Source organism: Osmerus eperlanus, chromosome 26, assembly GCF_963692335.1.
Source record: "Osmerus eperlanus chromosome 26, fOsmEpe2.1, whole genome shotgun sequence".
Classification (NCBI taxonomy): Eukaryota; Metazoa; Chordata; class Actinopteri; order Osmeriformes; family Osmeridae; genus Osmerus; species Osmerus eperlanus.
The window spans coordinates 8,468,933-8,496,020 of record NC_085043.1 but is presented as its reverse complement, the minus strand read 5'-3'; the positions used below and the strand labels follow the sequence as shown (position 1 = coordinate 8,496,020).

The 27,088-nt window shown below is 50.6% G+C and overlaps 2 protein-coding genes across 2 annotated transcripts in view; both read right to left on the bottom strand.

The window, feature by feature from the left end:
- Positions 1–1,018, bottom strand: part of LOC134012715 (LIM domain transcription factor LMO4.2) — a 10,947-nt gene extending 9,929 nt beyond the window's left edge. The window contains exon 1 of the mRNA XM_062452257.1: positions 780–1,018. Within this exon, the coding sequence (XP_062308241.1) occupies positions 780–1,018 (239 nt within the window). The remainder of the gene's footprint in view (positions 1–779) is intronic.
- Positions 1,019–6,726: 5,708 nt separating this feature from the next.
- Positions 6,727–27,071, bottom strand: LOC134013007 (heparan sulfate 2-O-sulfotransferase 1-like). The gene is made up of 7 exons (XM_062452735.1): positions 26,421–27,071; positions 11,843–12,093; positions 10,570–10,655; positions 9,910–10,048; positions 9,160–9,257; positions 8,764–8,921; positions 6,727–8,346 (listed from the first exon to the last, which is right to left on the bottom strand). Exons 1-7 carry the CDS (start codon positions 26,542–26,544, stop codon positions 8,120–8,122), a joined length of 1,083 nt encoding a protein of 360 aa, XP_062308719.1. The 5' UTR covers positions 26,545–27,071; the 3' UTR covers positions 6,727–8,119.
- Positions 27,072–27,088: the final 17 nt, after the last annotated feature.

Genomic DNA, 27,088 nt, shown 5'->3' with positions numbered 1-27,088 from the left:
TCTCAGAAGACTATATGAGGATACAGTGCCTCCTAGTGGTAGGAAGAGGTAAGTGCTGCACTCATGTAAACAGGTGATTTTGATGATGCATGATTTTGGAGAGGCCCATCCAGTTTTGAAAGCCCTTACAGATTGATTTGGAGGACTTGGTTTACCCCATTGACTCAATGTTAGAGCTAGATCTGCTAACTATTTCTATTCTGGGGATTGTTGCATTAGATCTAAGTGGTATAAGTCATGTGATCTGATTGACAATCAATACAAATGATGCCAGGTGTGTTTCACAAGTAAATGATTATGAGCAAGTGTGACTGTCCACATCTATCAATTGTGGTGGGAGGGATAGCTCAGTGGTTAGAGTGTATGACTGCGGAGGAGAGGTTGGAGGTTCATATCCCCCAAGGTGCTGTTGTACCTTTGTCTTTAAAGTGGGCTTTTCGTAAAGATATATTTGAATTCTGAAGGAAACTGAAGCAAGTCCCTGGTGGCCTAGGGGATAAGCATGGGTACCATGTGGGTCTCAGGTCGCAGCTCATCCGGGTTCAAATCTGGCTGGCGGACTCTATGTGCAATGTTCCCACTGCTTCCTTGCTGTCATGTAAAACATGATAGTATGTCTTTAACTAGTGGTGTTTTTAAGGATAAATGTTACTATTCCAGGTAGGGGAAGTGGGGCCCCGGTGGCGTAATGGATAAGCACGCGAGCCATGCAGGTAGGCCGGTCAGACGCAGCAGCATGGCATCAAATCCCAGCTCACAGCAGGTATACAGCAGGGCACCTGCTCCCATCATGCTTGGAGTACAGCAAGTCCTCCGACACACAAGCACCCCGGTTCCCATCATGCTTGGACAGCCAGGTCTCCGACATGCAAGCACCCCGGTTCCCATCATGCTTGGAGTACAGCAGGGCCTCCGACACACGAGCACCCCGGTTCTCATCAGTCCTGTACGCCTGGACTGCAGCAGGGCCCTCCGACCCACAGCAGGGCCTCCGACATGCAAGCACCCCGGATCCCATCATACTTGATTCCCATCATGCTTGAAATGGAACAGGAAGATGATAAAAAAATAAGTTTTTTAAGCTAAGTGTGGACATTTTAAAGAAATGTTTTAATATAACAGACACTTTTTACTTCTTTAAGACCAGACCACAGATGCCTTCCATGGGATTTGAACCCAAGACCCTTAACTTTCATAGTACACATCCTATCCACTGAACCATCAGGGACACAAGCAAATATGAACTCATTGAAAATACATCCTTAAGGTGAAGTGTGAGGTCATTAAAGAGGCAGTTTCTGCAAGGAAAGACCATTGCAGCCTTCCATGGGATTTGAACCCACAACCCTTAATTTTCATGGTCCCCATCCTTATCCACTGAGCCACCAGGTACACAATGAACCATGAACACATTGAAAATACATCCTTAAGGTGAAGTGTGATATTATTGAAGAGAAAGTTTCTGCTTTCATCGGGGCAGATCAGAAAAGCCATTCATGGGATTTGAACCCAAGGTCCTTCTGAAATGCCTTAGTTTAAAGGATCCACGGACTTAACCAGTGAGCTACCAGTGACCAAATACAACAGCTTACATGACTCTCCCACTACAATGTCTCCCAAGAGACAGCAGATAAACTCACCACTAGAACCTATGCCACTAATCATTATGGCACAGACTAAATGAAGGAGGAGGTGTTGGAGACCTTGTATGTGAATGTAAATGAGAACCATGGGTGTTAACATTTAATTACTATGAGATGATTCTTTTAATAATGATTAATTTAGCAGCTGCTTTCGACCAAAGTAAAACACAGTACAGGATGATTTAAAGCTGTGGCATCATAATCTGTCATCTCATGCTCGCCACTGAGCTAAAACTGTGAGTTGTTGCTGTTCATCACTCCCTCGTTTGTGAAACACACCTGGCAATCGTTTGTGTTGATTGGCAATCGGATCACATGACCAATACCACATATCCAGATGAATGAGATCTAATGCAACAATCCCCAGGATAGAAACAGTTAGCAGATCTAGCTCTAAGATTGAACCTATGGGGAACCAAGTCCTCAAAACTGAATGTTTTACATCTGTAAGTGCCTTCAGAACTGGATGCGCCTCAGCATTAAGCCAATCAAAAACCCATTCAACTCTTAACTTTTTGTCCTCACGCCTAAACATACAGAAGAATCATGTACATCCACCATGCTTTGTTTAATGTTACCATCTTTCGATTGGGTGGGGCAAGACGCACATTTTGGTGGGCTGATTCCACCCCTGTCCATTGCTACCGCCAGCCCAGTCGGCAACGGTCTTTGTCATTGGAGTCCACGTGTTCACCGCACGGAATGTAGCTGAGAAAGATTTGCGTGGCGTCGACTTAGGAGGGGGGGGCGGGCGGGAGAGAGAGAGACAGCTCCGCATTCAGCCGCTAATTAGAAAAATTAGATCTATGAAAGGAAGCGAGTGATCTAGGCCTTCAACCTGCCTCTGTGTACCGCTGCAGAGGCACAAAGAGGAGGCAACAATGAACGCTGAGGAGGGGGGGATAAATAATTTAATCCATTATCTGCTCTGCAAAGCTCATCAGCACCCGCTCCACAATGGCCGCGATTGAATTGCTGATTGCATTTCTCTCTTCCCCTCCAGGAGAAAATGCCCACGCTCCCACTCTGCGCACCGGGAACACCAGCAGAGGAGAGTGTGACAGAGAGGATGAGGGGGAGAGAGAGAGAGAGAGAGAGAGAGAGAGAGAGAGAGAGAGAGAGAGAGAGAGAGAGAGAGAGAGAGAGAGAGAGAGAGAGAGAGAGAGAGAGAGGAGGGGGGGGTTGTCCTGTCGTCCACCAAGGTCAAACTACAAAACAGCGATCTAATTAAGCCTATCAGAGAGTTTCCTGTCCGGGGGTCAAACTTCCTGTTGTGCTCCGGGGCTTTTGATGTCTATCACGTTTGGAGTTGCGCGCTACGCACATGTAAATGATGTAGAGGGCCCTGATAGCATCTTCCCTCATCTTCTCCATTTGCCCCGGCCAAATCTCCTAACGCACGTTGAATGACGGTAGGGTAAAATGACCCATTTGGTATCAGAACGTATCCGTCTGTATGAGGAGGTAGTGTACCTTCGTGTTGTATAAATAACATGGAGGTTTTATGCCTACATGGTTGCATGTTTTGCAGCCTGTCATTCCTTTGTCCGTGAGCTTTGCTCCTGAAAGCGTCTGAGAAGCTGGCGACTCCACGACCTGTGAACAGAGAAGCCAATGGCCTCCACAAAGGAACTCTATGTAATCAATTGCCACATCTCTCATCTGGGCCAGGCCTAAGTATAGACATAACAATGGCGGTGAGTTATCCTTGGCCCAATGCCTCATGTTCTTCATTATCCCTTTCCCTCCAACACGGCTAACATCCATGGAGGTGGAGAGGAGTTTGCCTTCCTCTGGCCAGCCTCTCTGCCTCCTTCCCCCTGCCAGCCTCTCTGCCTCCTTCCCCCTGCCAGCCTCTCTGCCTCCTTCCCTCTGGCCAGCCTCTCTGCCTCCTTCCCCCTGCCAGCCTCTCTGCCTCCTTCCCCCTGCCAGCCTCTCTGCCTCCTTCCCTCTGGCCAGCCTCTCTGCCTCCTTCCCCCTGCCAGCCTCTCTGCCTCCTTCCCCCTGCCAGCCTCTCTGCCTCCTTCCCCCACCCAGCTGAGGGAAAGCCAAGCTGCCTCGGCTTTGCTCTGTTTGTTTTGTGGAACACAGGTGAAGCCACGCTGAGGCCGGTGAGTGCCGACTCGGCCCGGTTCCACTGAGAAACGGAGGCAAGCCGCCGGTTCAGGCCAAGTTCAACCAGCAAAACGAGGTTGTCGGTTTCATTAGACTGGGAAAACTGTAAGGTAGGCCATCTTCATTACACGACTAATACGGACTTGTGTATGGTCTTGATTCTCCACTTACGTCTGTCAGAGTTGGGTAATAAGAGTTGTTAAAAAGCCAAGAGCGTCCCCATTTAGACTAAGTGACATCATGGATACACCATGCACACACCCCGCATTAAATAGAGTTGTGTCATTATGCAAGTGCACCGAGTGAGGCACAAATTGTCCCAAGACCCAAGTGAAACTATATATAGCCACAAGCAAGGCTTCGAGCCAGTTGAGTCTAATGGTGCAATCTGTATAGTTTGTTCCATTTGGCTTTGTGCAGGTGCATTACTGTAGCATAGTGAACAGCAACGCTGCAGCTGTGCTTAGCCGTGGGACCGCATGTGGGGCAGGTCTCAACACAGGGGAAGAGCGCCCTCCAGTGGACACAGTTGATACGAGTCACCCTTCCAGATCATGTGAGGATAATACAATATACTGTTTATGAAATTGAAAAGAGACATAATTATATGGTGGAATGGAACGGCACTGCAAAGTAAAATATCAGTTGTCTGCATTGTAACAAAACAAAGGGGGTTGATGTCCTTTCTAATTCAATAAAAACAATAACATCAACAAACTATTGACGTCGCAGCAGACAAAACCAATGGGTCAATGAAAACAAACAAGGACCAAGACCTTCAAAACACTACAACATGGAAAAAACACTCCTGGAATATTCTGTTCCCAATTAACCTTCAAGCTCATCGACTGCAATCAATAAAGAATGTAGGCTTTTTTAATTGAGAAGAAGTAATTATCAGACTGTATTCGTCTAGTTAATGAAACAATGCTCCAATATGCCTGCAGCCAAACCAGTTAATTGAGTTCTATTTTCTCAGACAAGCAGCGTCTCCTGGTGTGTGTGTGTGACCCAGTGAGTTGGACTGGTCCTGGCCTGTGTGTTGTCCCAGGCTCACAGACAGAGGGGCTTGCAGGAGCATGCTGGGGCTGTCCAGACACCTTCTGCACCACCTACAGTCCGCCACACACCTGCTGCACCACCTACTGTCCGCCACACACCTGCTGCACCACCTACTGTCCGCCACACACCTGCTGCACCACCTACTGTCCGCCACACACCTTCTGCACCACCTACTGTCCGCCACACACCTGCTGCCCTTCCTACTGTCCGCCACACACCTGCTGCACCACCTACTGTCCGCCACACACCTGCTGCCCTTCCTACTGTCCGCCACACACCTGCTGCACCACCTACTGTCCGCCACACACCTGCTGCACCACCTACTGTCCGCCACACACCTGCTGCACCACCTACTGTCCGCCACACACCTGCTGCACCACCTACTGTCCGCCACACACCTGCTGCACCACCTACTGTCCGCCACACACCTGCTGCACCACCTACTGTCCGCCACACACCTGCTGCACCACCTACTGTCCGCCACACACCTGCTGCACCACCTACTGTCCGCCACACACCTTCTGCACCACCTACTGTCCGCCACACACCTGCTGCACCACCTACTGTCCGCCACACACCTGCTGCACCACCTACTGTCCGCCACACACCTGCTGCACCACCTACTGTCCGCCACACACCTGCTGCACCACCTACTGTCCGCCACACACCTGCTGCACCACCTACTGTCCGCCACACACCTTCTGCACCACCTACTGTCCGCCACACACCTGCTGCACCACCTACTGTCCGCCACACACCTGCTGCACCACCTACTGTCCGCCACACACCTGCTGCACCACCTACTGTCCGCCACAAACCTGCTGCACCACCTACTGTCCGCCACACACCTGCTGCACCACCTACTGTCCGCCACACACCTGCTGCACCACCTACTGTCCGCCACACACCTTCTGCACCATCTACTGTCCGCCACACACCTGCTGCACCACCTACTGTCCGCCACACACCTGCTGCACCACCTACTGTCCACCACACACCTGCTGCACCACCTACTGTCCACCACACACCTGCTGCACCACCCACTGTCCACCACACACCTACTGCACCACCTACTGTCCACCACACACCTGCTGCACCACCCACTGTCCACCACACACCTACTGCACCACCTACTGTCCACCACACACCTGCTGCACCACCCACTGTCCACCACACACCTGCTGCACCACCTACTGTCCACCACACACCTGCTGCACCACCAACTGTCCACCACACACCTTCTGCACCACCTACTGTCCACCACACACCTGCTGCCCTTCCTACTGTCCGCCACACACCTGCTGCACCACCTACTGTCCCCCACACACCTTCTGCACCACCTACTGTCCACCACACACCTACTGCACCACCTACTGTCCACCACACACCTGCTGCACCACCCACTGTCCACCACACACCTACTGCACCACCCACTGTCCACCACACACCTGCTGCACCACCTACTGTCCACCACACACCTGCTGCACCACCTACTGTCCACCACACACCTGCTGCACCACCTACTGTCCACCACACACCTTCTGCACCACCTACTGTCCACCACACACCTTCTGCACCACCTACTGTCCACCACACACCTGCTGCCCTTCCTACTGTCCGCCACACACCTATTGCACCACCTACTGTCCACCACACACCTGCTGCCCTTCCTACTGTCCGCCACACACCTGCTGCACCACCTACTGTCCACCACACACCTGCTGCCCTTCCTACTGTCCAGCTGACCGTTTTCAACCATTACATTACATCCAGAAGTAAACATCCACACTGGGTGTGTCAAAGATTTGGAGAAATGAAGAAAAATGCTTGAGAATGTGTCCTTGGCACAGACATCTCTCACAACACAAATTATATTATGCTTCAATGAATAGCAATGGATAACTGAGAACTTGAGTGATTTATTTAAAATATTTTGGTCACTTGTGCCCATAATTTTTTTGAAGGAAAAAGAAAAATGAAGGAAAAACTGGCAGTTCAACGAGATAAAGATATTTACATTTAGTCATTTAGCAGACACTCTTATCCAGAGCGACTTACAGTAAGTACAGGGACATTCCCCCCCGAGGCAAGTAGGGTGAAGTACCTTGCCTAAGGACACAATGTCATGTGGCACGGCCAGGACTCAAACTGGCAACCTTCTGATTACTAGCCCGATTCACTAACCGCTCAGCCACCTGTCTCCTGACACCTGAAAGATATAAAAAAAATATAGGGACATTCCAACACTGAGTGGGGAATAAAACTGAAGGCACTATCAAGTCTCTAATTTCGGAGTTAGTGAGCTTCGGTCACAAAGATTCAAGACCCCCGTCACAACAACATTCAGGACAGCGAGGGTTCTCTCAGTTCGAGCACACCCTGTATCGAAAGGATTCAATACACACAGTCAATTCAAGTCAGTCTTACAGATCGGACCACAAAAAAAAAGAAAAGCTGTATAGATGTTTTTTGTATTTCTCTCGAATTCGGTATTGATTTTTAAACTTTGACGTTATGAAAATTATAACTTGGTATCAACATTTTTTTATATTTCAATGAGATACAAATGAATATTAATTTACAGTTCACGCACCACAAGGTGCAATAAATTGATTTCCCCTCACAACCATTTGGTCCATATACATAATATTAATACAAAATATGCACTGTAAATGTAAATACAATATGTACAAAACGTGGTTTCCATTTGCTTTGTGAAGCTCAGTCATTTTTTTCCCTTTGTAAACGATTTATAAGAATGCACCCAGTAAATAATACATAGACAATGCAGAAAAAAAAAATCTGATGAAAGTACACCATTTTCCTGCAGCATCAGTTTAACAAATCTAATAGATGCCAGACAAACATTTCCCTTGTTAGGAGAAAAAACGAGTAACCAGTCTTTCCCACGAGTCAGTGATACGTCCAGAATGAACAACTTTCAGTTTGTTCAGCAGCTTCAACAATCAAACACAATCATGGTCACGTCTTTAAAATCAGAATATTCTGGGGGGGGGGGGGGGGACAATCACTCCACATGATCTCCATGGCGAGGAATGTTCTCTGCGGTTGCCGTGGTTGTACTTTCCTTGGAGACGGCCCCTGAACAAGTCCCCAGTCAGGAGGCGCTTCGACAGGGCAGGGATGAGAAGGTTTGCATGTTAGCGGTGTGGCTAACACAACCCAGTCACAGCCGCAGTGCTTCACAGAGCCAGCCCCTCCTCCCCAGAGCATCATCCTGCCCCGGCAGGCCTCTCAGGTCCCAGTCAGAGGTGGGCAGGTCCTCCCTGGAGCCCGGTCTAGTTCACTTTGGGGTAGATCTTCTCGTAGAAGAAGCTCTGGGCCAGGAGGTACAGCTCACCGTCTTTCTCCCTCACGCCGTGGGCGCGGATGAACTGGAACTGCTCCAGGGCGAACTCGTAGAACTCGTTCTCCATCTTCCAGACGTCCGACTGCTGGAGTTTGGTGATGGACTCCTTGGTGGGGGGCTTCTTGTCCGTGGTCTTCCTCAGGTGAGATTTCTTCCCTGCAGGAGCACACAGGAAAACCAGGTGAGCACAGGATACCACCTGGAAGTGGGGCAGCAAGGGGTTGGGTACCTGAGAGGAGAGGGGTGGGGTACCTGTGAGGGTAGGAGAGGGGTACCTGAGAGGAGAGGGGTGGGGTACCTGTGAGGGTAGGAGAGGGGTACCTGAGAGGAGAGGGGTGGGGTACCTGTGAGGGTAGGAGAGGGGTACCTGAGAGGAGAGGGGTGGGGTACCTGTGAGGGTAGGAGAGGGGTACCTGAGAGGAGAGGGGTGGGGTACCTGTGAGGGTAGGAGAGGGGTACCTGAGAGGAGAGGGGTGGGGTACCTGTGAGGGTAGGAGAGGGGTACCTGAGAGGAGAGGGGTGGGGTACCTGTGAGGGTAGGAGAGGGGTACCTGAGAAAGAGGAGAGGGGTACCTGTACGGTAGAGTTCTGTGGCGCCCTTGAAGAACCGGGGCAGCGCGGCCTCCAGCATCATGATGAAATCCTCCAGCTCCTCAGTCACCCCCACCAGCAGGTACTCATTCACCAGGTTAGACTTGGCCTGATCAAGGGCCCACTTGCTGCCGATGTTCCTGCAGACAGACACACACATTCAAAACATCCACCAGTATCACAGTACCCCAGTATCCCAAGCAAGGATGCTCCGTGCTTCCTCCATGGTCCAGAGCGAGGCAGGCAGGCTGGTCTCCAGTGTTGGCGTGTTAGCCCAGAGAGCACCAGGGAGGTCTCCAGTGTTAGTGTGAGAGCCCAGAGAGCACCAGGGAGGTCTCCAGTGTTAGTGTGAGAGCCCAGAGAGCACCAGGGACTCACCAGCACTCGGAGTGGTGACCACAGAAGAAGGGGATCTGGAGCCAGAGCTTCTCAGGGGCACAGTCTGAACCCCCCGACGACACACACTCATCAAAGGTCTAGGACAGAACACACACACACACTCATCAAAGGTCTAGGACAGAACACACACACACTCGTCAAAGGTCTAGGACAGAACACACACACTCAAAGGTCTAGGACAGAACACACACACACTCGTCAAAGGTCTAGGGCAGAACACACACACACTCGTCAAAGGTCTAGGGCAGAACACACACACACTCGTCAAAGGTCTAGGACAGAACACACACACACTCGTCAAAGGTCTAGGGCAGAACACACACACACTCGTCAAAGGTCTAGGGCAGAACACACACACACTCGTCAAAGGTCTAAGACAGAACACACACTCGTCAAAGGTCTAGGACAGAACACACACACACTCGTCAAAGGTCTAGGACAGAACACACACACACACTCGTCAAAGGTCTAGGACAGAACACACACTCGTCAAAGGTCTAGGACAGAACACACACACACTCGTCAAAAGTCTAGGACAGAACACACGCAGAAACTCAGAGACTTCAGCATCAAGATCGATAAGAACATCCAACCGCCACCTACTAACGGGGTCGGATTTGAACCTACGACCTCTTGATCCGCGGTCAAATGACTCAAAACACACTAAGCTTTTGTTACCACTGCCCATTTTCGCTGGAGGATGTGAAACATCTCAAATGTAAAACGGACCTTCTTGTCCCCTTGTTTCCTCCGCCTCAGGCCTGGCCTGTAGTCGTCACCAAAACGCAGGAAGTAGTAGTAGGACACCAGCCGCTCGATTGGGTCACGAACCACGTTGACGTAGATGGGATTCCCCTTCACTCCGTATCTGAAGAACATGGAGGAACACGGTTTAACCGGACCCCTCTGATGCTGGCTAATGCTGTACAGTCATAGCACACCATAACACTGAATTGAATTATGATTAACTTCTTCCTTTTTTGGCCACAAGATGGCAGCGGTTAAATGGGATGGTAATCCTCCATAAGAGGTAAAGCTCTGATCCGAACCCCACTGGTTACAGACAAGAACAGGCAGAGGGAAGCCATTCGTTTCCACTAAAAACCTCAATCCGAGGATCTACATAATGAGTGTGTTTTCATCTGGCGGCAGAGGGGATAGACAGGCTTCAGGGTCCGGGGTCTTACATTTACATTTTACATTTAGTCATTTAGCAGACGCTCTTATCCAGAGCGACTTACAGTAAGTACAGGGACATTCCCCCCGAGGCAAGTAGGGTGAAGTCAGTTGGCATGACCGGGAATCGAACTGGCAACCTTCGGATTACTAGTCCGATTCCCTCACCGCTCAGCCACCTGACTCACCGCTCAGCTTCCAGACTTCACTTACTTGGTGAAGTCTAGATAAGCCACGTGGCCGTGGTAAAAGCCGGGCTTCATCTCCCTCCAAGACGTCACGTTCCTCACAAACCGCACCTGCGAACACCACGGAATACAGATCAAGCACAAGACGACACGGCCTCAGACGGATGTTTCTTTCCACCTTCTCCCAGTCAGGCGTTCCTCTGGTTTTTGCAAGCAGGAACACCTAAATATAACCATGTCACCCCCTCAGCCGGAGCAGTGTTTCAACAAAGACCTTATGTACAGAAGGTGGATCCCACAGTCATCCAGGAATGGACACCCTTGGTCCCTTGTGGAAGCTAGTGCTACGATCTGGAGGTGACTTTGCACCCAGCTTTGCCTCCGGCCCACAGCTCTGTAACTTGGCGAGCTTGTGTTGTACATTCTCAGCACAGCCAAGATACCGTTGATAGGCCTCTGCAGACAGGATATTACCTCGGCAGCGACAGACAGGAGTGACACCAGGATGGCTTCAGGGCATTCACACCCTGTGTCAGTAGCTGAGGAGTAGCACTGACAGGAAGACAAACGCAGCCAGACTTCCACCTGAGGGGTGTGTGGAGTTGCTGGAACACGGTGGGTCAGGGTGCAGGTGGGTGGGAGGGGAACAGGAGTCGGTTCAAAACTAGAATACCAAAAACGTGTCTGCGTGGTGGTCCCCAAGGCTCGCAAATAACTTTGTATCCCTCACTGTCCCAGTACCGTCCCTAAGTGAAAAATGAACCGTCCCAAACATTTACATACATTTACATTTAGTCATTTAGCAGACGCTCTTATCCAGAGCGACTTACAGTAAGTACAGGGACATTCCCCCCGAGGCAAGTAGGGTGAAGTGCCTTGCCCAAGGACACAACGTCATTTTGCACGGCTGGGAATCGAACTGGCAACCTTCAGATTACTAGCCCGACTCCCTAACCGCTCAGCCACCTGACTCCCCAAACTGAACTTGACCTGTCCCAAAATGTAAATTCTTGGTTATTTGCAACACCATTTAAGTAATCCATATAGTCGTTTAGGGCTTACATCAATGTGAATTTCAATGTGAAGACATACACAAAAGAATATACAATTTTCTTGCTTGTTTCATAGTGGGGCTAACACAATTCTTGGCATGGCTGTAGTAAAAAAGATTCTAAAAAGGTTTTAATAAAAAAAAAAGAAAAAAACGTTTCTAAAAGGTTTGAAAAATATTTTCTAGCAAAAGTTTCCAAAGGTTAAAAATATATTTGTGATTTGTCTTTCCACTGATGTGCCCTCACCTGGTCCTGCAGAGACATGACGGGGTTGTTCTTGGTGGTGTTGATGTGCAGCACGTGGAAGTGGTTCTTCCAGCACAGGTCGTAGGCGATGTTGGTGAAGGACGTGCTGGCCGTCTTGGGCACCCGGTTGTAGATGATCACCACGTCGTCTGCGTCCGTCAGCGAGCCCCCCGCCCCCGCAGCTTCCCGGCCCCCGTCCTGGGTGTGCCTCTGCTCCACCTCCCGCACCTCATGTCTGGCGATCGTTTGCTCTGCAGCGACCGGAGGAAGAGGGCGGGAGAGAGGAGAGATGGTAGAGGGGGAGAGAGAGATATGGAGAGAGGGGGGGAGATGGAGAAGGGAGAGGGAGGGGGGAGGAGAGATGGAGAGGGGAGAGAGAGATATGGAGAGAGGGGGGGAGATGGAGAGGGGAGAGAGAGGGGGGAGGAGAGATGGTGAGGGGAGAGATGGAGAGAGAGATATGGAGAGAGGGGGGGGAGATGGAGAAGGGAGAGAGAGGGGGGAGGAGAGATGGAGAGGGGAGAGAGAGATATGGAGAGGGGGGGGAGATGGAGAGGGGAGAGAGAGATGGGAGGAGAGATGGTGAGGGGAGAGATGGAGAGAGAGATATGGAGAGAGGGGGGGGAGATGGAGAAGGGAGAGAGAGGGGGGAGGAGAGATGGAGAGGGGAGAGAGAGATATGGAGAGGGGGGGGAGATGGAGAGGGGAGAGAGAGGGGGGAGGAGAGATGGTGAGGGGAGAGAAAGATATGGAGAGGGGGGGAGAGATGGAGAGGGGAGAGAGAGAGGAGTGAGGATAGAGAGAGATATGGAGAGAGGGGGGAATGAGAGGTGGGGGGTGGGGACAGAGAGGAAAGTGTGAAACAAAGACAGGTGCCGACTTAAACACTTTCACACCTCAACCCATAACACGCGGTGGTGCAAAGGCGGCCTTAGTTACATAAACAGATTAAAAATATCCCACTGGAGAACGAGATACAAACTCACTCACACACACACACACACACACACACACGCGCATATCCTCGTTCCTCAAACAGAGCCAAACCAGGAGGGTTCGAACCTGCTCCATCATATTGTGATGCTGTGTATTAGAGGACTAGTTCAACAGCAGCATCACTGACAGCTCAGTGTCACCCCCGCCAGAGGAGGAAAAGTTGTCATTCCACTGCTGGGAGGGTGGACTGAACTAGAGATAGATGCGCTCACTCTCTCACCCTCTCTTTCTCAGCACCATGGTGACTATTAACTCCTCTCTGATCCCAGCAGGGGGGGCGGTGGATAGTCATCCGGGGAGGTGGGGTGTTGGGGGAGGGGCGTCCACGGCTCTGTTAGCGCGCATTAATTAGCCCGACCACCTGCGCTCAATCACGGCACGCAAACACATCGCCAGGTGATTAAGCCTTTGATGGTATCATTGAAAGGAGACATAATTACAAGTGAAGTTCTTTTTTTTTTTTTTTCTCTCTCTCTTCCTGGTTCCCTTTTCCCATTGTGAGTGTCTGCAGGGAGCTAATTACAGGTATGGCCTTGTGAGCTGCTGGTTGTAGCTGTCAGTACCACAGCAGAGCCAGCCTCCCCAGTGGGCCGGCTGCGGTGACTGACAGGCTGCAAGAAGCCTGGCTCATCCCTGCCAGATCACGGAACATTCATAGATCACGGAACCTTCCGGAGTTCCGTCTGCATAGACGGGTGCTTCCAGAGAAGGTCTGTGGTTTAATGCCTTTGGAGTGTCCTTGGCAGGGATTTCAAATCCTTGGTGAGATGATGCTAGCAAAATAAAAGTAGGGGAGACTGCAGCGCTGAATCTAATCTCAGACAGATCGGTATCTTTTGCAGACTCTTAAACAACTGCGAATGCATGAACTACAAAAAAACCTGGAATATTCTTGGTTTTTCTTTTAGCTCAGCAAAGCAAACGTGAAGTAAAAGACTGTAATCTGTACCTCAGCAGTTTGGAGTGTGCAGGAAGTGCCACGCGATCACCTCGGACCGCCGCTGGGACCTGCGCACCTGCCAGAGGCAGACACTGATAAACGATTACCTATCCCTGGGACGAGGATGGTCCTTTATCACATGGCCACACTAGTCACCCCTGTGCAGTCGCACTCTCTGCTCTCTACCAAGCCAAACCTCTTCCACCTCTGCAGTGGATTTCAATTATTGATCTTCTATCATTTATGTTCAGAAGGTCAAGTCAATTCATCTGCACACTAACCATAACACTGCAGTGCCTTTTGTTTGAATGTGTCGAATTTGCATTTTCCCCGGACCAGCCCCTCTTGCAAAATACCGTAGTATAAAACATTGACACGCAGTCAGACAAATAGTACTGTGGGAAAGGGTAAAAGTCAAGTGGCAATCAATGATGTCTGGCAATGTCGTCAAGCTCAGTGGTTAGAGCATTTGACTGCATATCAAGAGGTCACAAGTTCAAATCCCCCAATTGTACACATCTTTGGATGCGTACAATGAATCCATTATTATTACTATTAACAACTGCCATTATAATTACTATTATTAGTTTACAGTCAGCAGAGAGAGCAGTCCTAGTTTACATGGCAGGTTATTGGCAGCGCTAGCTGTAACGTCACATAATGAGGCAAGTTGCGAGCAGTACAAATGACTTGTGGTGTTGCTCTCATTAGTGTGCATGTCTAAGACATGCTCCAGACATGCTCTGATCACGAGGCCTCATTCATTACCCGGAGCCTGGCTCGCCCCAGTGACATGGGCCGCCTTCCTCTTGCTCGTTTGTCTCTGGCTGTGCTCCAGGATGCTAGCCTAGCCCAGCCTAGCGTCCATGCCCAGCCTAGCGTCCATGCCTAGCCTAGCCCAGCCTAGCGTCCATGCCCAGCCTAGCGTCCATGCCTAGCCTAGCCCAGCCTAGCGTCCATGCCTAGCCTAGCGTCCATGCCTAGCCTAGCGTCCATGCCCAGCCTAGCGTCCATGCCCAGCCTAGCGTCCATGCCCAGCCTAGCGTCCATGCCTAGCCTAGCCCAGCCCAGCATACATGCCTAGCCTAGCGTCCATGCCTAGCCTAGCGTCCATGCCTAGCCTAGCGTCCATGCCTAGCCTAGCATCCATGCCTAGCCTAGCGTCCATGCCTAGCCTAGCGTCCATGCCTAGCCTAGCCCAGCCTAGCGTCCATGCCTAGCCTAGCGTCCATGCCTAGCCTAGCGTCCATGCCTAGCCTAGCGTCCATGCCTAGCCTAGCATCCATGCCTAGCCTAGCATCCATGCCTAGCCTAGCCCAGCCTAGCGTCCATGCCTAGCCTAGCGTCCATGCCTAGCCTAGCATCCATGCCTAGCCTAGCGTCCATGCCTAGCCTAGCCCAGCCTAGCGTCCATGCCTAGCCTAGCGTCCATGCCTAGCCTAGCGTCCATGTCTAGCCTAGCGTCCATGTCTAGCCTAGCGTCCATGCCTAGCCTAGCGTCCATGCCTAGCCTAGCCCAGCCTAGCGTCCATGCCTAGCCTAGCGTCCATGCCTAGCCCAGCCTAGCGTCCATGCCTAGCCTAGCGTCCATGCCTAGCCTAGCGTCCATGTCTAGCCTAGCGTCCATGTCTAGCCTAGCGTCCATGTCTAGCCTAGCGTCCATGCCTAGCCTAGCGTCCATGCCTAGCCTAGCGTCCATGCCTAGCCTAGCCCAGCCTAGCGTCCATGCCTAGCCTAGCGTCCATGCCTAGCCTAGAGTCCATGCCTAGCCTAGCCCAGCCCAGCCCAGCATACATGCCTAGCCTAGCGTCCATGCCTAGCCTAGCGTCCATGCCTAGCCTAGCATCCATGCCTAGCCTAGCCCAGCGTCCATGCCTAGCCTAGCGTCCATGCCTAGCCTAGCCCAGCCTAGCCTAGCGTCCATGCCTAGCCTAGCGTCCATGCCTAGCCTAGCATCCATGCCTAGCTTAGCCCAGCGTCCATGCCTAGCCTAGCGTCCATGCCTAGCCTAGCCCAGCCCAGTGTACATGCCTGGCCTAGCGTCCATGCCTAGCCTAGCGTCCATGCCTAGCCTAGCCCAGCCCAGCATACATGCCTAGCCTAGCGTCCATGCCTAGCCCAGCCTACATGTTTCAGCTAGCAGCTAGTTTTAGACATGGACGCGCCGCCACGCTAGTCTGCCGCTGACAGAACGCCGCGTCGTAGCGTCCTCCGAGGACAACTAAAAGCCTTTCATCTCCGTCTGCTCAAACTGGATCCTGAGAGAATCCGTCAATCGATTCCACTCGGGTCTGAAGGAGAAGCTATTGTAAACCACCACATTAGTACAAGAATGATCGCGTGAAGCTTTCCTCGCTCGCTCTCACTACCCCTCAAGGAAAGAAAAATAGATATAGGATGAAAGGCAAAACTAGATATTGTGATACTGATGCTGTTCTAATCTCAATGCTAAATTCTACCCTTTCCTACCCTTGAGGAGTTAAGATAACATGTCAGAGCAGCTTCCCCTCAAAGAGGCTGACAAATTATCGTTTCCTGGCCGTTTCTGATCCCATTTATGAGGAAAGTAAACACTGATATTCCATGTAGTTCTTCTCCCCAGCAAGCCTGCTGATGTCTGGAACAGTGGGACCTGAATGCTCCGGAGTTCCACTGAGGAATGAGCATCTCGTCTGTGAGGTTCTGTGATGGATTGATGCCGTCTGTGGCCCCACGTCGCAGCGTCGCAAGGTGAGATCTCAGAGCTCTCGTGGAGGCGATGCCGTGTGGGAAGGCGCCCCAGGCTGATTGATTGGACTTGATAACGTCTGTTGACTTAATTGAAGGCGTGCAGATTCATCAGGCTTCTGTCTGTTGTGATGGAGCGATTTCGGGGTGGGGAGGCATCGGGGGGGGGGGCAATGCATTATCCTCCAAGAATGTTTGGTCGTCAATTAGCCCTGATAAAGGCCTCTCTCCCCCTCTCCCTGATTAAATGGAAGAACTGATCACGCCCCATGCCACGGTCTCAATATTAAAGTAAGGCTGTAGACCTGTTTTGTGTGTGTGTTTTTTTTCAGCTACCCCACCTCCTGTGAAACATGAGACTGGCCAATTTGCCTAGTTGTGTTTGTTTAAGATGTCTGGGAAAAAAGGAAAATCCACCGCTGGGAAGCTGCAAACGACAGCACAAATCCAGAGACGAAAAAACATGTTCCCTTGGCATCGCTACAGTATCGCCTTTGAAACTTTCAACCTCCACAACGGTAAAAGGTTAGCGAAGCACTGCACATTCCAAAACGGTTAAACCCTGGTGTCCCATGCTATTCCATTATCCTAAGCTACCTCTGAGCTATTCCTTCCACGCAGGCCATAAACAGGCTAATCCTGACGTTCATAGCTACTGTAGACGGACATCCAGAACGAGGTGCGAGGAGCCCGACGAGGCGGGGCTCCGTGTGGGAGATGAGAGGCAGCGGGTAGGGCAGGGCGCTCCCTCGCTCCCCCGGTTGAACGCTCCGCTCGGCAGGCCGCCTCTGAACCGTGTCTCGTTATCGCGGTGATTCTGCCACTGTGGGGTTCAGATAAGCCTCTCCCCCCCCCCCCCCACACACACACACCCCCCACACCCCCCACACCCCCCGGACGGCCCTACCTCTGTCTCCCCCAGGACTGCAGGGCGGGACAAACGTGGAATCAGAGCGAGGTGACAACATGAATAAATTAGACTCGACATTGTCTTTCTGACTGGTTCAGCGCCTCAGAAAGGGGACGATTAAGCAACACACAGGTAGCCTGCTTTAGATTCGGGCAGCCGGATTTATAGAGCTCTTCCAATGGTTGCTCTTTACTGTTAGCAATCAATCATCGAGGTATCATCCGCTACCGTCGAGAGATCTTAACGTCAGCAGCGAAGGTTGGGACGGGATATACGCTGCGAGCTACGAGCTAATTTATTTCCAGTTTCCACTGAAGGAGAAGGGGACCACCTGCTTCCCATGGTCTTACTGTCATCTGGGTCGCTGATTCTGTGTCATGGCTCAGCAAGACAAGCCCGCTCAGCGATTAATGCCCCAGAAAAGACACCGTCCCTGTGCCCTCTTCCGGACTGACGCGGGGAATGGAGAAGGGAGCGATGAGCCTGATTCATCGGGATCGCGGCCTACCGGATTGTATTAATCCCCTCCGAATTCACTCCAGCATCTCTCCCTCCCTTCCTTCCTTCCTTCCTTCCTTCCGTCCCTTGGGTCACTCGTTATAGCGTATCGAACTGTCTCACTAACCCCCACCACCAACCCCTCTGTCTGGTGCAGTATGTTCAGACTGTTGCTTCGGCATTGCCCTACTAAGCAGGATCTCCTTTCATGTTGATTACTCCAACAGGGACACCTTCAGGCAGTCTTTACGAGACAGGTATGATGCCCGACACCGTGGAATAGAATCCTTCCGTCCCAATTAAAAAGAGACCATCTCTCTGATTGAAGATGATGTCACCAGCCCCCAGGTGAGGGGGTTAAGAGCACGGTAGGGGGCGGGGCCTCACCCATATCCCCACCCTGCAACCGTCAAACCACCAGTCGGGGCGAAGCCCACCCCGACACTCACGCCCAATTAAGAGCCCCGTTCCATTTTCTCTGTTGTATTTCCAGATTGGAAAATAAATAAATAAATACACGGATTTAATGAAATTAGAAAAGACTGCTGGGAGCAGAGCAAAAGGAGGACAAATCCCTTACACATTGTTCAGGAGGTCTGATTCTTCTCGTCGGCCCTGAGCTCAATACTGTCTGCTCTGCTGAGCAGACTACACCAAAGGGAGTGTATAACAAAGGAGCCAAATCAAGGTCTGTGTTAACGGACACTAAAGAACAACACTCGACTGCCCACACAGGGTTTGAGGCCGACAGACAGCCCCGCGTGTACGAGGCTAGCGGGCCTCGACTGCCCACACAGGGTTCGAGGCCGACAGACAGCCCCGCGTGTACGAGGCTAGCGGGCCTCGACTGCCCACACAGGGTTCGAGGCCGACAGACAGCCCCGCGTGTACGAGGCTAGCGGGCCTCGACTGCCCACACAGGGTTCGAGGCCGACAGACAGCCCCGCGTGTAAGAGGCTAGCGGGCCTCGGTTGCGTCTCGCTGCGTTCGAGCGCATTAGAGAGTCACAACATCAACAAAAACACAGATCGGTGTAAACAAACCGGGAAGCTCACGGCTGTCTGTGTCCGTGGTAGCCGGTCCATTCTGCAAATTACCGGCAACGCAGACGGAAGGCTTGTCTGTTTTATTCAGTGTCACATTAGACTGACACCGTTCGCCCTGTGGCGTACGGCTAATGTGACTGCCCCAATGGATCAGGTGAGGAGCCTCGGCCCGCCCGCCGCTGTCACCCTGAGGAGAACGGTGACAAGGTGACACGTGGAAAGGACAAAGATCACCGCTGACAGCTGAAACCAAGCAGTGCTGTTCAGAATTCCTCAGAAATAGCAGAGATGCTAAAACACACGGGGTACGGTGTACGCCATCTCTTTTCCAGGGCTGACCGCATCTCAAAGGCAAATCAAGGTGGATATTGAGGGGACTAACGAACCCCCCCCAAAGAGGTGGGAACCAAACCTATTCCAGATTTCTTCTACAGTGTATGTGGGGCAGTGCTGCCGACTCACTGCTCCAGGACATCAGGGGACAGACAGGCCAATTAGCACCCGGCTGGTGAAGGTTGTCAGGGGAACCGTCTGGGGCGCGCGGGCGGAGGGCACCCGGTCCGGCAGCAGCTGGGTGGTGGGTGGCAGCTGTGATGGGGGGGGGGGGGGGGGGGTTGAGTGGTGACCATCGTCCCTCTGAGGACATTGACATGGGGTGGAATGGGAAACTGAGAAGAATCCCAGTTAAGAGAGTTTCGATCATCGTATCCAATTTCTTGCTTCCTGTTCAATGATGTCACCCTGATGGAATAACCGAAGCTGTTCCGTTTCACCTTCGTTAGAAGAAGAAATGTCAATCACCGAGAGAGACTGAGGGAATTGACAGACACTGACTGGCTGCCTAAGCAAAAAAAAATAAGTGTGAAATCTGTCAACAGCAGGAGAAATTGTCGACATTTTGCTTTTTTCAAGCCGAGTCAGGAGATGTGCTGGTCTTTACAATCGCTGTTCAAACTCGACGTTTGCTTCTCCTGAGCTGGAGGGGAGTACGAGGCCGTGCAGTCAGACGGCAGATTGAGAGATCCACCGAGGAACGAAGGAGATGAGAGGCTGTCGATGCTGAAAATGGAGACATGTGGGGCTCTTCTGGGCCCGAGCCAGCCAGAAGTCTCCCTGGGGAGCAATTTGCGGCCTGGCATTTAGCGCTCCCCAGGACGCCCCGCTCTCTCGCTCTGCCTTGCTCCTCTGTTTGTTTACCTCCTCCAACTGCCTCCTTGACCCGCCTCCTCCAAGGGGAACAGAAGAAGGGATGGAACTCTCTGATTGGTCCATACAGCGGTATGGGCGTCTGGAAGCCACGCTCTTGTTCGCTTTAACCGAACAGTGTGAGCTTACTTCCTAGATGATTTTCTTTCCTCCTGGATTGATTCAATTTAAATTCTATGAGCTTTCCATGTCTCTGTAGACAAACGTCATGGGGCACTTAGACCCAGCTCCCCTACTGATACATCAACATGACTGCTAAGTATCCACCTGAACTGGGCAGTGACCAATGAGGTCCTTTCAACATGACCGGGCCCTGGAGAGCCCTGCTCTAATTGGCTTATCGACTTCCTGAAGCCAGAGGATCCCTCTGCCAACGCATCGCTGGAAAGTGTGATGTTCTCCCGTCAACACGAGCATCCGCTTCACAGCCCAGACGGACAGAAATGACCGGGGCGATGCGAGCGCGTGATGTGCAGCCTACTCAATCTGTCATCATTATTTCTAAAATGGGACAAACGGGGCACAGGAGAGGAGAGAGAGGGAAGGGCTTTCATCTCTCCTCCCTGAGGGAACATCTGAGCTTGTTAGTCTTCCTGGCACAGAGTCTGAGCAAAGTTAGGGTGTCAGATGGCTGAGCGGTTAGGGAATCGGGCTACCAATCAGAAGGTTGCTGGGTCAATTCCCGGCCATGCCAAAGGACGTTGTGTCCATGGGCAGGGCACTTCACCCTACTTGCCTCGGGGGAATGTCCCTGTACTTAGTGTAAGTTACTGTAAGTAAATATAAAATGTAAAGTTTCCCAGCAAACACTAGAATTCTAAAGATGTCACAGACCAGGGTGCTCTCTCCCCTCCTCGTCTGCCTTGAGGATTTCTGGCAAACAAGGAAACGAGACTAAAAGAAGAGGCTTCGGAAACTGCACTTCCACCTCGACAGATTTAGACGGCGAAGCTGCGCTGACCTCCCTGCGCTGACCTCCCACGTCCCCGTTCAACTTTTTGATTCGTTAAGCAAATGCTTTTATTCAAAGCGACACTGAGGGTCCCAATGTAAGATGAAGGATGAGAAATGCACAGTTCCAACAGTATTTCGGTTGTCATAGTCAAGGAACGCTCCTAATTCACGTTGCCACGTCGACAAGACAACAGTCGTTGAGACGGAACATTCATATTCTCTTCCCATGGTCTCCAATGCCAGACCATGGCTCCTGCCATAAAACTTACTTCAGGCCTTCTGACTCACTGAAACGTCTCTCCCGAGGTCCACTGAGCACACAAACCCGCTGGTAGACCGAAGCAAAACAAGTATTTGTCCATTCCGCCTTGGTTACCATCCAAAAGAAAACATGGTTTGGACTGGAGGAGCATTTTCGATGATGATCCGTCCTTTCAACGTACCTTCATGGATTATGCATGGCTGACACTTTAGCGATCCGTCCGTCTGTTATTGTGGAAATTGGCCTCATGAGCTCAGACCGTTTCATCCAAGTAATTTCACTAGAGCAAACATCCCCTGTAGAGATCTGAGAGAATTATTCACAAATGAGAGGGGGGTCTATATCATAACTGTAATGAGACCTAACAGACAACACAGGGAGGCTGTGGTGGCTCACCATGCTCACCACATAAACTGAGGCATTACTGCAGGGGCCACGGTTCAAATCCCACATATCCTCTCTCTCCTCTACATTCCCTGTCACTATTCACACTCACTGTTCAATAAAGCAGTAATGCCTTTCGAAATGTATAAAACAGACCTAACCGTTAGGGCTGGGTGATATTTTGCATGTCCCACACAGCAGGGCGTAGCCACCTAGGCACACACAGTGCAAGCTTTGGTTCAATATAACAAACCTCCAACTCGATACAGGACTTAATGGCTAGGAGCTCCAGAAGAAAGACTCAAACTAGCACACTGACAAAGGGATATGTTTAGATGTTTGCAGTGGGCGGTTTAAATTGGATTTGTGCTTCCCTGGTAGGAGGATTAACGGAGAGAATGGTTGGCTACAGAACAGCACAGTAGCACCAGTACAGCCCAGGCTGGGACAGAGGGAATGGAACAGGGTCTCTACACGGCAGCAAACTGCAGCAAAATGTGACGTGTTCTAGGAAGAACAATACTCCTCTGACTTTAAGTGACTTTAAGTGACTCTTTATCACTGGTGGATGGCACAAGGTACCCTACACCAAACCCCCAGAGGAACGTAAGCCTTAGTTTCTCCTTCAGAGCTCTTCTAAAACATGGCTTCAGCTGTGCCATCTGTCTTCGTAGCCTATAGCTATGACTGCACTGAGCGAGACCAGATACAGAGAGCTGCCTCCGTTCGAAGACTTATCGGGTAGCTGGAGAAGTCGTTCGCTAGCGAAACGGCGTAATCTCGCGCCGTGTTCCTTCTGCCGGAGGACACCGGGAGACGCGTCTCAATGTCAGGCTGTGGCGGGGCGAGCGGACTAGACGGTACCCGCAGTCGTTTTCACGTCAAACGAGTCTCCTCGACGAGTAAAAACAAGCGTAGTCGTCTTCGAACGAGCTCTCGTTTGATGGGACCGAACGAAACCCTCCCACAAGACGCCTAGGACACCTCTGCATGAGAGACAAGTGTTGGGAACTTTATTCTGTTGTCAGAGAGGATTTTACTTTGATCAGCATCCCTACAGAATACTCACTGAATTATTTATTGTGTGAGAGCACTGCAGTTGAAAGTATTTAATTTCATGTTCCTCCACACGGTTCTTGCCCGCCACTCTCCGGTCCAAGATCTACTCAACCTACTGCATTCTGAGCAACCTGCCAAGAAAATGTGTTAGCACAGAAATAGGACAGATTGTGTTGAAATAGCCTAAAGGATGATGAGTAGAGTCACTCGGTTCAAGCAGCATCTCACCTCAGGTCACGCCACAGTCACAGTCGATAGATAAACATGAATCCAAATTAAGGATGCGGTTTGTCTCTAATAACACTGACCTTTCGTTTGAATTATCTGAGTGCCCTGTTGCCTGGCTTGCTCAGTCATCCCTTGCTGACATCAGCTCACATTCCTTTCAGAGCACATCTTGTGAAATCAACTGGACTAGGTCACCCTGGTCCTGCCAGACTTACAAAAATGGCTCGATGGTGAATTACTGAAAATCATATCCATCAGTCAGCATGCCATTCGGGCACACACAAAAGGCCCTAAATAAATGAACGTCGTAGCCTGGGTATTAGCTTGTGAGAGAGTGTTCTACTAACTCTCCATGAAAAAAGAGAGAAGGCCACCTTATCTCTAGAATCTGTCGATCCGCATGCCTTATCACTGTCATCTGCTCCTTCTCTGGATCAATACCTCTGTCGGGGCCCATGTTCCAGCCCAAACAGTTTGTCACTGCTGGTGGCAGATGGAGGCTTTATTTTCCTCTTGCCGTGCTGTCAGCAGGCCGAGGCTCAGAGATGCAATCGTACCCGATATTAAAACAAGCTTCACAAAACGCAATTTCGGTTCAAAACGCCTCCATTGAAGGCGGCAGACTTTGCCTGAGCCCTGAGCTACAAACTGTGCGGTCTAGACACCACCAATTCAGTACATCTGCTGTTTGACCAGATCATTCATCAAAGTTCTACCTAATTAATACAAAAGCTATCCTCCCGGGAATAAGATTAATAGAGAAACATATAGGGAGCACATTTCTGAACACGGGCATAAATCAAACACAGAGAGAACTCCATCCATCATAAAGTTAAGTGATCTTATGATGGATGCGCTGAAAATCACAGACTCCACCAGTATTATCGTCGAAACTGCCTATACTAGTAAGAGTGAATGTAAGTGCAAGAAAAGGGGAGTGAGTTGCAGGGGGGTGACAGTTGCTGTTGTGAAACCCAGTGAGTCAACGGTGCACCATTTGCAGAGGTCGTATTGTGAGCACCCAACGTAGGCCTCAAGTTGGATAAGCACAGTTGGTTTAAAACTTCTCACAAAAATATAATTAAAAACAGCCACTGCAGAATGCAAACCGTGTCCTGGTTGGCACCATGAAATAAGTCTGTATTTAGTTCGCAATTAGTACCGTCTCCCATAACAATAGCTGTGTCAGGTTCAGCAGCAAAGCTGGTGTCTTTGTGATAAGGCTGCGAGGGGAAAATAGGCTGCCAGGGGAACAGGCTTGCTACACTGAGAGGTGTCTGTCAATCAATCCTCCCCCTTCCCCTCTTCCTCCCTCCCTCCCTCCCTCTCCCTCCCTTCCTCCCTCCCTCCCTCCCTCTCTCTGCCTCTCCCTCCCTCCCTCTGCCTCTCCCTCCCTCTCCCTCTCCCTCTCCCTCCCTCCCTCTCTCTGCCTCTCCCTCCCTCTCCCTCCCTCTGCCTCTCCCTCCCTCCCTCTCCCTCCCTCCCTCTCTCTGCCTCTCCCTCCCTCTCCCTCTCTCTGCTTCTCCCTCCCTCTCTCTGCCTCTCCCTCCCTCTCCCTCCCTCTGCCTCTCCCTCCCTCTCTCTCTCTGCCTCTCCCTCCCTCTCCCTCCCTCCCTCCCTCTCTCCCTCCCTCTCCCTCCCTCCCTCCCTCCCTCCCTCTCCCTGCCTCTCCCTCCCTCTGCCTCTCCCTCCCTCTGCCTCTCCCTCCCTCTGCCTCTCCCTCCCTCTCCCTCTCTCTGCCTCTCCCTCCCTCTGCCTCTCCCTCCCTCTGCCTCTCCCTCCCTCTCCCTCTCTCTGCCTCTCCCTCCCTCTCCCTCTCTCTGCCTCTCCCTCCCTCTCCCTCCCTCTGCCTCTCCCTCCCTCTGCCTCTCCCTCCCTCTGCCTCTCCCTCTGCCTCCCCCTCTGCCTCTCCCTCTGCCTCTCCCTCTGCCTCTCCCTCCCTCTCTCCCAAGCCATCTTGTGCCAGGGAGATCTACTTCAAAAACAGGAGGATCCACTCCCCCTTTCTCTTTTTTGCATGAAAGACAGAGAGACGGAAAAATGGGATGGCCTGCCCTGATCTGTATGCATAACAAACATTTTGAAATCAACACATTTTTGTTGATGTAGTTTATGCATGATCAGTGATGAAGAAATGGGGCCCAGAAGGGTTAGTGTTGGTCTACTCCACAACTACTCTGGTCCACTGTCAGATTAATCCTGTTAGGATTTGGAGGGGATTGATTTGAAATATGGGCCATCATAAAATAGCAGAAATCATAAGAGATGAAGGGATGGCACATCTGGTGCAAAGTCTGGAGAATAACTACCGCTCATCTGGACCCAATGGATAATCCAGTTGATAATCCAGTTGGATTGAAAAAAAGATTCAGATCCACAGAATATGGAGACTACAAATCTGCACTTGCCTGGCAGAGGAAAACAAGCCTACATCCTCACATCCCCATGACTCTGAACTGAGATCGCTCTGCATCTCTGACAGACCTCAGACATCTTTGTACTGATGTCTTTGTACTCTAGATAGCAGCATCAAGGCTATACAATACAGTTGCTGGTCTCTGGCAAAAATAAAGTTAATTAAGTTCTTCTTGCAGAGCAAGTGTTCTGAAGGAACTTGGATCACACAGGATCCAGTCCAGTAGACTGAAACTGCAATCTAAACTCAGTTACTCAGTCAACTCAGATAGTGGAAAATCTCAGTTGTCAGATGTACAACTTTTATGTGGGTAGGTTGACTAGATATTAATTAACGGTACAAAGTAGCCTGCAGAGTAGCCTAACTCTACCCAATAACTTACATTTCTTCAATACTAAAATGCTTCAACATTAATTATTCAGGGCAAGGGCCACAGTGCCAATGGCATTAGCCTCAGTGCTCCTTCATCACTCGAAATAAAAAAATAAAATAAAAACAGACCCATTTAATCCAATTCAATTATCTGAAGTCTCATCGAGATTAAGATTCTCAAATCATGCAAATGCTCAACAAGAATGCGAGTGAAAGTTGAACTGAGCTCATTAATCATGATGACATCTATTGACTCATTTTTTATTTATTTAACAGTGTAGGCTACATTTCTGTGTCAAAACATGCTGAAAATGTAACCAATGGAGGAAAGGCAAACTTCCGGAAGGAAGACCACAGAAGATGGACGAAAACAATTGTTTATCAATCAGGTTGGGGAGAAACTTTTATCAGCAGACCTGTGTAAATAATCAAATGTAACGGGAAGTTCAATTTAGTCCAGCTAACACAGTCACTAACACGTCGGAATGTGCCTGCCAACAGCTGAACATGTCCACACAGCAAATATAGACGCATGCAAAACGTTTTCTCTCTGATGCACATAAAAAAAAAAAAAACTTACCAAGCTTTGCTCTTGAGTCTTCCAGATTTTGGATTTGGTTTTCAATAAAGAGCATCGCCACTCCAAATGCCAAAACACCCAAAAGCTGAAACTTGGGCGGCATCATAATCCTTAAAAGCCCCATTAAAGAATCAGATGCAAGCGATTCATGCCGCGAATTAAATGTTTTAATATGTTTTAACAACCGTTCAATTGTTTCTAGCTAGACACATTGATACTATCCCTTCATAAAAGTAAGCTGACTGTTCTAGTAACAGCACCAGGAAATGTTGTCAGCTAACGAAGCAAGGAATGAAAGCGTCGGCGAGGCTGGACTTAACTAAACTGTGACCAGCATGCAAATAACTCCAATATAGCTGGAGTGCTATCGTTAGCTAGCCTGCGATAACTGCCTGTCAATTGTAATAGTCAATAATTTTAGAAGACTTGCTTTCCTTGCGTTACAAACCCATTCGGTTTTGTGGCTGCTGTATATCCAACTAGCTAGCTTGTTAAATTATTCGACGTTAGTCCTCCACTTAGACTCGCTGCACTGCCTGGGAAGGGGACACAAGATCGGACAAGCACACAAGCCAGCACACACACCGCTATGTTGTTCTGCGTCACGCTGTCGACGCGGCTGCACGTTTTGCATACAGAAGTTGAAAGGGCTCCCTGGCCGGCGTAAA